Genomic DNA, 9455 nt, shown 5'->3' on the forward strand with positions numbered 1-9455 from the left:
ATTGAACTTTTACACGGACCTTCCAGATATAATTTGCAATGCCTTGAGCGAAGAATTTTTTTGTTTAATTACAAATATTAAAAAAAGAAACCGTCCCGAAATGTTGACCAAAATTTAATTTTTTTTGTAAAAACGTTTTCCAAAAATAAAATTTTAACTTTTTTGTCTTTGAATAAGTGTGTCCTTTTAATAATAAAAAGTTTGAGTTAAATATTTTATTTTTTCATAAGAAACTATTGAAAATAACCTTTTAATAGAACACAGAAAAAAATTTAAATGCAAGTAAATTTTTTTTTAACTGCTTTATTGTTATTATAATAAATTCTACAAAATTAAAAGAAATGGTTTCATGAAATGTTATCGGGTTTAACGCCTTTCTACACGATCTAAATGATTTTTCTACATGAGTTCTTTTTTATACATACATACATATCTCATTCACAATTTCCTAACAAGGATAAAAATCCTTTCGAACTTTGTACTTTTGATACACCAAAAGTTCGTTCCATTACAATGTGTTTACAAGATCCCACATATATTAGATATTTTTCAACAATTTCATTACAAAAGGAATAATTTCTATGCAAAATATGATAAATTAAGTCAATTATAATGTTAACATTATATTTAGTGAAGAAAGTAAGTAATACTATATAAATGAAATGAAGTCATACGATGGCAAGCACTATTTCGTTGAGGATCCATCAGCCATTTTCATGATTAAATTTAAATTATCATGTAATGTTTTGATTTGGTTAAGTGTATCTGCATCAATAGCATCGATGATGTCCGATTTTAGTTCCTCCAGTTTCTTTGGTCGTAATGAAAACACACCATTCTTCGTAGGTATATTCACATTGGCAAATTTATCGGGCATCCTACATTAAAAATAAATTTTAAAATTAAAAATATTCTTCTAGTAAGTCTAATAAAGCAAACTTACACATGAGCAACTACTGGACTTCCACATTTGGACAATACCACTTCACCAGGTTTCGGCCATCGTAAAAATGCTGCCGCCGGAGATGACGCCGACATTGTCCTTGAGAACTGTTGCCCGCACATTTGTGATGAACGATCAGCACTAAAAGCTTTGGAGCGTGTAGCAGTTGGTGTACGCATTTTGCTCCGCGAAATACGTGTGTCCATAACGGTGGAGGAACTTGTTGACTTTATTGTGGACACTTGCAATAAATCATCACAAGCCGATCGACTACGACGCGGACGCCGAGCCCTAGCTGAACTTAGCGGCCCAGGAGTACGACCACGCTGTTGCTGTTGTTTAATAGACGCCCGACTATATGCACTTAAAGTTGAGCTTGAAATACCTATTGTACTGCCACCATTTGTGCTATCCTCTGTAAGGTAACCTTTTACCAATTTTTGTTTTTGTTTTTATATTTTTTGAATGCATTCAAGATTGTGACCAAGTATGGAAATGCGGGTGATATATATTTGTTACAAAATGTGTAAAAGCGAAAGAGAAAAAAGAGCCAACACCAATATTTAATATAATTGCCCCATAATGAAATTCATATTATAATTATGTTAATTAGTTTGTTTTAAAATTACCTTCATCGTTTGGGTTTAATTGCTTTCCGGAGGTTTGTTTGGCGCCATCAGCGCTATTGTTTACCGCCAAAGTATTTAAATATTTTTTGCAATCTTCTGGTTTTGTTAAATTCTTCAAATAAAACGAACGAATACAATTATTAAAAATTTGTTTTGAAATAATCATTAGAGATGCATACCAAGGACAGCACATCTCCCATTCGTAAATTAAGGACATTTGAATCGGTGGCCATTAGTAACACATAAAACTTGTCTTCAATAGCTTTTATTTGCGCTTTTCCTTTTAATTCTAATGCGTGCAAATAGCCATCAAATGATGCTTCGAACTCCCGCAATTTTTCTTCAGAATTTGATGTTTCACGAAAACGTTTGGTAGATTTGGAAACCTTCGTACGCGGCATTTTCTTTTTGCAAATCGTCGGTTTTTAGCTAATAAAATTTGTTTTTTAAACCAATATAATATTAACAATTATGTTATGGCTATTTTTCTGTCTTATTGTAAGAAATTCACTTAACAAATATGTATTAATGGCGCTAAAATAATCAAATCGACTTTACACAAGACCGAAAAATGCCATTTTGAATTTCATAAACCCATCGTTAGACAATTCAGCACTATTCAGCAACTGTAGCAGAGTTGCATTTTCCAGGGTTGACAGGATATATGACCAAATTTCAACATTGGAAATACAAAGAGTTATTTTCGATGAAAAGTGATTTAATTCGAAAATCAAGCGTCTATACTGAAACTGCAGTTATATTTACTATTAATTTAGGGTTTACTACGAAAAGGACAAATTCTTTGAATGCATTATTACCTTTTCGAAAAAAAAAACCTTGTATCTTTTTATGAATTTCGAAACAACTTTTGTCAATTTCGAAAGAACTTTTAATTGCTTTTACAAAATTTAAATATTATCATGTACTACTAATGAGAAATAGTCACTCTGTGTCAAACACGTGCATAAATTGGTTTTTGTCAAAGATAAATTTTCAATACAACTCTACATTTTGACATCTTGTGCTTCTGACTGTTTCTAACCTTCCTTTCACTCGCCGGACGTGTTGCTTTATAAAACGTGTCGAATATTTGTTCAATAAATTTGTGAATAATTTTAAAATAATGGCGGATATTGGTAAGAGATTATTTGATTATTGTCTAAGTTTACAGAAAAATTAATTTAGCTAAGACTTTAATTGTTCAAAATAATGTATACTACCGTGTTTCTCGTGTACGTTTATTTACAAAAAATACCTCGTGGTTTTTCTCAAAAATTTTAGAAATCAAAAAGGAAAAGAAAAAGAAGAAAATTAAGGAAGAGCCAATTGATGTGGATGATCTTGGAGCGCTACAAAAGTCTGGCGACTTTTCTGTTAAGCCGTCTGAGAAATCTGTGAAGTTAGATGCTTCGCAATGGCCTTTGTTGTTGAAAAATTTCGATAAACTGAATGTGCGTACCAACCACTACACACCTTTACCTCATGGCTCTTCTCCACTTAATAGAGATATTAAAGAATATATGAAGTCGGGCTTCATTAATTTAGATAAACCATCTAATCCAAGTTCGCATGAAGTTGTCGCCTGGATAAAGAAAATTCTAAAAGTTGAGAAAACTGGACATTCTGGAACGTTAGATCCAAAAGTGACAGGTGATTATAATATTATAAGGCGTAAAAACTATTATTCAAAATTGAATGTTGACATTACATGCTAGGTTGTCTTATTGTGTGCATTGATCGCGCAACACGCCTGGTTAAGTCGCAACAAAGTGCTGGTAAAGAATACGTTGCTATATTCAAGCTACATTCGCCAGTGGAGTCGGTAGCAAAAGTTCGTCAAGGACTGGAAAAATTGCGTGGTGCACTATTCCAACGGCCACCTTTAATTTCAGCAGTCAAAAGACAATTGCGTGTTCGTACAGTTTATGATAGTAAACTCTTGGATTATGACGAGGCTCGTAATATGGGTGAGTGAAGTTTTTGTATATTGTTCTTTTTATCATTATAAACAATATAAAGGCATGGGCATATTGATTTAACAACTCATCTCAATATGAGTAGTGTTATTTTCAATTAATAATAATAAATGCTAAATTAAAATAAGCTTTTGTTTAATGATGCAGAAGCACATTTCCTCATGTATTGTATGCTTTCTCTTTCTATTTTGCTTCATATGCTAAAGGTGTTTTTTGGGTTAGCTGTGAGGCGGGTTCGTATATTCGTACCATGTGCGTTCACTTGGGCTTAGTGCTCGGAGTTGGTGGCCAAATGTTGGAACTGAGACGTGTACGTTCTGGCATACAGTCTGAGCGTGATGGTATGGTGACGATGCACGATGTCTTGGATGCTATGTACCTGTATGAAAATCACAAAGACGAGTCGATGTTGCGACGAGTAATCAAGCCTTTAGAAGGTTTACTTGTTAACCATAAACGCATTATAATGAAAGATAGCTCGGTGAGTTCTTTTTTTTAATATGTTCTACATGATTTCTTGTCCTATTGCTTCACGTTAAAATTATAAGTAGTCTTACTTTCACCCCTAACCTTAAATTTATTAATATTTTAATGCTATAATGTCTCTTATTTATTTTATAATTTTATATTAATTTGACCCCATGATATAAGCCGGCAGAAAAAATACTCCCTAGTTTTTTCTGTGACTATGATTGGGAACATAGACTTTTTTCCGATGTGTGTATATTTCGAGGCGTCTTACCTGCTTCAAAATAAAGATTTATTCAGAATACATTTGCCTCTCTAGTTATAAGTTGCCTGTATTATTTTGTATTTATTTGCGATTTAGAAAAATATCATTTACCCCATGATATAAGCCGGCAGGGAAAATATTTTCCAGTTTTTCCTGTGACTATGATTGGGAACAACAATGTTCTTCCGATGTGTGTATGTGGCAATATCATACAAATTTATTGCACCAAAGAATGATTCGGAGCACATAAATATACACATTTACATATAAGAATGTCCATTATATAAATTTTGACAGTTAGAAAAGTTTCTAATTATATCATATGTTTTTGTTTTAGGTCAACGCTGTTTGCTACGGTGCGAAAATTATGTTGCCAGGTGTCTTACGCTATGAGGATGGTATTGAAATTGATCAAGAAATTGTCATCGTCACAACAAAGGGTGAGGCAATTTGTTTGGCCATTGCTCAAATGACAACAGCAACAATGGCATCATGTGATCACGGTGTCGTAGCTAAGATCAAACGTGTTATCATGGAGAGAGATACATATCCGCGTAAATGGGGCCTAGGACCTAAAGCTTCAGCAAAGAAAGCACTTATTGCGGCAGGAAAATTGGATAAATATGGACGTCCGAATGAAAATACACCCAAGGAGTGGTTAACCGGCTTCGTCGATTACAATGCGAAGAAGCCTGCGGCAGCTGTAGTGCCACAAAATACAACGCCAAACCATGGTGGCAGTACAGAGGAGGGTAAAAAGGTAAGATAAAGATATCTTAAGTCATTTATAACATATGTAACAATACCTCAAAGTTTCATATCTTGGAGTTGTGTTAATTTTTTTAAAATATTTTATTTTATTTTAGCGCAAATTGAGTGTGACCAGCCAAGATGAGAACACTGAATCCGTGGTACCAGCTGATATTGAAAAGTCCGAAAAGAAGAAGAAGAAGAAGCACAAATCCGATAAAGAGGCCCCCGAAGAAACAGTAGTGGTGGAAGAGGAAGCGGAGGTGACAGAAAAGAAGGAGAAAAAGAAGAAGAAGAAGAAGGACAAAGATAGAGAAAAAGAAGCTGAGGAATGAATTAAGCCTTTGTAGATCGCTAAATTCAAGTCTATTGCAGTGCATTTTATAGAGTACCCTTCTATTGCATTAATTTTAGTTAACGCCTTTTTTTAAATACAAAATTGTTTGCAAAAATTTTAAGGTTGACTCAGAAATAAGTCTGAGTAGGTTCAGTATGTGGTCTTTCTAAGCCATATATTTTTCTATGAATTGACAACGTCGACCTCAGCAAATATACAAAATAATACAATAATTACATATTATGTATTGTAGCTATAAGTTTAAAGATAAGTGGTAACTGTAGACTACTTAATTTCTCAGCTGTACAAATGGTATATTACCAATATGTGGCTGACAACAAAAACATGAAAATATACAATGTAGCCTATAAAAAAAACGTAACTTTTTCTTATGCGTATTAAGATACTTAATCTCTGTTGAAATTCTTGTTTACTATTTCCAAGGTCTAATAATTTTAGTAAATCATGTCATTAAGGTTAGTATTTTGCTTTATTTATTTATGCATAAACATTTCATTAAACTATTCGTATTACAGACTTCAGCTGACCAAATCACGAGCTTGAAATTTCAACGTACACAAATATGCATGCCGTTCTATATATGCAGGTAATTATGTTAAACCAATAAAAACTTATTGAAATATATATTTGCTGTGATGAGCAATTACTTTCGCCCCTAACTGAAAATATCTAACTGTTGAATGCGATTGATTGGTCTTACTGAATTCAGCAATGTCTATACACACATACATTAAGCTTATTTTCTTTACTCAAAAAGTTGTATTTCTCATTGCAGATTTGTTTATTGGATGTGGTCTTCCGAAGTCATTAAATTATATAAAGAGTAAGTTTTCAAATAAACATATAAAATTAGCAATATTTTCGTTTTCTTATGATGAGCAATTACTTTCGCCCCTAACTGAAAAAAAAGACTGTTGAATGCGATTGATTGGTCTTACTGAGCAGATGCTTTATAAAATTTTATCGCATAAAAATAAGCAATTTGCTAATTTTTCCATTTTATTTCAGATTTCAGATTACCTGTTCGTTAATTGCATTCGTTCCGTTAGTTGCAGCCATTTTATGAAATGTAAGTTGAACTAACGTTATGTTGTAAGCAGGGTTGCAAAAATAAAAATAAATTTTTAATCCCAAATACTTGATTTAAAATAAAAAACCAAAATTAAATGCTAAATTGAAAAAAAAATATCCATCGCAAATACAGGATTGAAAATAAATATTCGAAAATACAGGATTAAAAAAAATATTTGCAAATTCAGGATCGAAAAAAACTACCTAGTATTTGTTTTTGCGATTAAACAAATTTTTTCAAAACATTGGTTTGAAAAATAAAAAAATACAATACCAAACAATGGATTAAAAAATAAATTTAAAAATCAAAGCTAAATACCCGATTAAATAAAACCTAAATACCGTATTGAAAAATAACAAAAATATAAAGCCATAATAATAAAAAATTGAAAATCTATTTTTTCATCCAAAATGTTTGGAAAACTCAAAAATGGAAAATTAATTTTTTAATTGAAAAAATTTTCATTGAAAAATTCGCAACCCTGTTTGTAAGTCATTAAATTAATTTCCTCTATTGAATGATGAACAATTACTTTCGCCCCTAACTGAAAAAAATTCATGTTGAATGCGAATTGATTGGTCTTACTGAACAATGTTATATATAAAAAAATTTTAACTATGCTTTTCATAAAAAAGTTTAATCGAAAGTGTAATTCTTCTCTTTTCAGTTTTGTTGTTGGCTGCGAGCGCTTCATACTGTTTATACGTGGCAAATCGCCATGCAAATTGTAAGTTTGATTTGTTACTTTACTAGTAAGATTTAAATGAATTTTATATGATGAACAATTACTTTCGCCCCTAACTGAAAAAAATTCATGTTGAATGCGAATTGATTGGTCTTACTGAAAATTGTGTAAACAATTCCTTTTGAAATCACTGTATACCCAGAATACTAACTCATTTGTTTTCAATTTCAGTTATATTATACGGGAAGTGGAAAACTTTTGTATTCGTATTGTCACGTTACTTTTAAATATAAACGTAAGTATAAATGTGTAAAAGAATTAAATATATTTAATATTAATTTAATTGCATGATGAACAATTACTTTCGCCCCTAACTGAAAAAAAATTCATGTTGAATGCGAATTGATTGGTCTTACTGAAAATTGTGTAAACAATTCCTTTTGAAATCACTGTATACCCAGAATACTAACTCATTTGTTTTCAATTTCAGTTATATTATACGGGAAGTGGAAAACTTTTGTGTAGCCTTAAATATTCGTATTATCACGTCACTTTTGAATATAAACGTAAGTATAAATGTGTAAAAGTATTAAATATAATTTATATTAATTTAATTGCATGATGAACAATTACTTTCGCCCCTAACTGAAAAAAATTCATGTTGAGTGCGAATTGATTGGTCTTACTGAAGTCCAATTGCCATTCATTCAGATCCAAATTTACATCGAATTTTTGCTAATTATTATTATTTTTTTATTAATTTTTTTAGCAATATTTTTCTGTGCCAGAGGCTATGTTAGAAATCAGAGGATGAATCAGATAAACATATTCAGGTAAACGTTTAACTGGGTGTTAACCATTAATAAATTTCGATTCCTTATGTTGAACACATGTGAATAAGAAGAAAGTATTCAGGTGTGTTTAAGCATTTAGAATTGTTAAATGAGTATTAAAATGCGAAATTGTCACTTTTAAAAAAACTCGCAATCGAAAAAAAAATTTAAAATTTTTTGGTTACTAATTTTCTGTAATTTGCATGTTATTCTTTTAATTAATTTAATTATTAAGGTTATAACTTTTATTTTAAAAGCGTACCATTAAAGTTTCAAGTACCATTTACTAAAACAATATTAAAAAAGTGAACATTTTCAAGCTGCTCTTTTTGACAATTTCGAATTTCAATACTCATAATTGTATATTTCTAAAATTGTTATATGATGAGAAAAGGATTCTGATTTATGTGGCATGATTCACATTAACCGCAACACAACTTAACTCAAAATAGGTCCTACTGATTAAAAAAAAAATGTATATATGTTTACAAAGAAAGAGGTTGGCAGTGAAGTTAACAAGAAATCTTATCATTGACAGGAAACAAAACTCTCCACTTTCCCGATGTAATCGTTGGTTTGCAATAATTTTTTTTCGCAAATAAATCCGGAAATTAAAGTGCTTGGTGAACATGAATCTTAGGAAGACTATTGGTTAAATTTTCAGGTAATTTTTGATTGCTTAACAATATATTTATACAACTTAATCAACTGCTTTTGATGAAACAAGGAAAGCTGATTTTTGTGGCATGATTCACAATAACCGCAACAAAACATCCTCAAAAATAGGTCCTACTGATAAATAGCTAATATAAAAAAAAATATATATTTTTTAATGAACACATTTTTTAACTAATAATTGTGTTTTTTATCAACAGTTTTCTCCACTCAACCAACTCTACAAAAAGGTATGTATGTATTTACACTGATGACGTTAATTGCGAAACGGAGGGTTTGAGATGTCAAATTATTACTGTTGCATTGTAAACAAATCCATTAAATTGTGTAATTATAACTAAATAAAGAGTTTTGAATAAATTGAGAAAAATTATATTTTTATTTATTTTTTTTATGTCTGTTTGGTGAAAAAAAAACAAAAAGAAATTTTGGAACAAATTCAATTAATAAACACGATATGGCATTTGGAAAGAGGGTTCAATAATAATATAATAATAAATAGAAAATAAGCACAATTTAGTTGAGAACTGTTTGTAAAAAAAACTACTTAAAATTTAATTTTGCGCACTTTTGATCTATGAAACTGACAGATGAAATATTTTAAAACTTTTTATCAAAATTATAAGTTTTTTTGTCAAAATTTCCCAGCTAACATGCTTTAAATGTATAACTGTTGTAAGAGCTGCTTCTGTTAGTCGGGGATCATTGGCATTCACGCTGATTTTAAGGTATTTCTTAAATTTTTTGCTGGTTGTTAATATTTAAATGTCAATCGGTAATCATAAAAAGGCAAAAAATAGT

At 30.7% G+C, this 9455-nt stretch overlaps 2 protein-coding genes, 1 long non-coding RNA gene and 8 other non-coding genes across 12 annotated transcripts; 10 read left to right on the top strand and 1 right to left on the bottom strand.

Moving 5' to 3' along the window:
• Positions 1-283: 283 nt before the first annotated feature.
• Positions 284-2197, bottom strand: LOC105224701 (borealin). Of its 2 annotated transcripts, none has more exons than XM_011202861.4 (4): positions 1752-2197; positions 1573-1684; positions 944-1370; positions 284-878 (listed from the first exon to the last, which is right to left on the bottom strand). In XM_011202861.4, exons 1-4 carry the CDS (start codon positions 1971-1973, stop codon positions 686-688), a joined length of 954 nt encoding a protein of 317 aa, XP_011201163.2. In that variant the 5' UTR covers positions 1974-2197; the 3' UTR covers positions 284-685. The 2 variants fall into 2 exon arrangements, with proteins under 2 accessions (XP_011201163.2, XP_011201164.2); XM_011202862.3 differs by having other exon boundaries at positions 944-1358; positions 1752-2160.
• A 366-nt stretch (positions 2198-2563) lies between these two features.
• On the top strand, positions 2564-5750 carry LOC105224702 (H/ACA ribonucleoprotein complex subunit 4). Its single transcript, XM_011202863.4, has 6 exons — positions 2564-2708; positions 2854-3222; positions 3288-3539; positions 3755-4029; positions 4619-5041; positions 5148-5750. Exons 1-6 carry the CDS (start codon positions 2696-2698, stop codon positions 5364-5366), a joined length of 1551 nt encoding a protein of 516 aa, XP_011201165.1. The 5' UTR covers positions 2564-2695; the 3' UTR covers positions 5367-5750.
• LOC115066045 (small nucleolar RNA snoR639/H1) lies at positions 4185-4322 on the top strand. The gene has a single exon (XR_003845686.1). It is a non-coding gene; the product is annotated as a small nucleolar RNA snoR639/H1 (small nucleolar RNA).
• LOC115066042 (small nucleolar RNA snoR639/H1) lies at positions 4391-4528 on the top strand. The gene has a single exon (XR_003845683.2). It is a non-coding gene; the product is annotated as a small nucleolar RNA snoR639/H1 (small nucleolar RNA).
• Positions 5751-5984: 234 nt separating the features above from the next.
• LOC125777478 (uncharacterized) lies at positions 5985-9025 on the top strand. The gene is made up of 6 exons (XR_007422326.1): positions 5985-6212; positions 6398-6458; positions 7129-7188; positions 7637-7712; positions 7916-7979; positions 8518-9025. It is a non-coding gene; the product is annotated as an uncharacterized LOC125777478 (long non-coding RNA).
• LOC115066048 (small nucleolar RNA Me28S-Gm1083) lies at positions 6016-6101 on the top strand. Its single transcript, XR_003845689.1, has one exon. It is a non-coding gene; the product is annotated as a small nucleolar RNA Me28S-Gm1083 (small nucleolar RNA).
• On the top strand, positions 6255-6338 carry LOC115066047 (small nucleolar RNA Me28S-Gm1083). The gene has a single exon (XR_003845688.2). It is a non-coding gene; the product is annotated as a small nucleolar RNA Me28S-Gm1083 (small nucleolar RNA).
• LOC115066044 (small nucleolar RNA Me28S-Gm1083) lies at positions 6974-7057 on the top strand. The gene has a single exon (XR_003845685.2). It is a non-coding gene; the product is annotated as a small nucleolar RNA Me28S-Gm1083 (small nucleolar RNA).
• Positions 7230-7315, top strand: LOC125777953 (small nucleolar RNA Me28S-Gm1083). The gene has a single exon (XR_007422458.1). It is a non-coding gene; the product is annotated as a small nucleolar RNA Me28S-Gm1083 (small nucleolar RNA).
• Positions 7488-7573, top strand: LOC115066046 (small nucleolar RNA Me28S-Gm1083). Its single transcript, XR_003845687.2, has one exon. It is a non-coding gene; the product is annotated as a small nucleolar RNA Me28S-Gm1083 (small nucleolar RNA).
• LOC115066043 (small nucleolar RNA Me28S-Gm1083) lies at positions 7758-7844 on the top strand. The gene has a single exon (XR_003845684.2). It is a non-coding gene; the product is annotated as a small nucleolar RNA Me28S-Gm1083 (small nucleolar RNA).
• Positions 9026-9455: the final 430 nt, after the last annotated feature.

The sequence above is a fragment of the Bactrocera dorsalis genome, chromosome 3 (assembly GCF_023373825.1).
Source record: "Bactrocera dorsalis isolate Fly_Bdor chromosome 3, ASM2337382v1, whole genome shotgun sequence".
Lineage (NCBI taxonomy): Eukaryota > Metazoa > Arthropoda > Insecta > Diptera > Tephritidae > Bactrocera > Bactrocera dorsalis.

What these genes read in the sequence shown, in the direction of transcription:
- LOC105224702 (XM_011202863.4), top strand. An exon ending in TTATAATGAAAGATAGCTCG is followed by an intron (nt 4,030 to 4,618) that starts GTGAGTTCTTTT and finishes TTTTTGTTTTAG; the next exon opens with GTCAACGCTGTTTGCTACGG. An exon ending in GTACAGAGGAGGGTAAAAAG is followed by an intron (nt 5,042 to 5,147) that starts GTAAGATAAAGA and finishes ATTTTATTTTAG; the next exon opens with CGCAAATTGAGTGTGACCAG.
- LOC105224701 (XM_011202861.4), bottom strand. Translation starts at nt 1,973, where the DNA reads ATGCCGCGTACGAAGGTTTCCAAATCTACCAAACGTTTTCGTGAAACA. An exon ending in TGGGAGATGTGCTGTCCTTG is followed by an intron (nt 1,685 to 1,751) that starts GTATGCATCTCT and finishes TTTTATTTGAAG; the next exon opens with AATTTAACAAAACCAGAAGA. An exon ending in ATTAAACCCAAACGATGAAG is followed by an intron (nt 1,371 to 1,572) that starts GTAATTTTAAAA and finishes AATTGGTAAAAG; the next exon opens with GTTACCTTACAGAGGATAGC.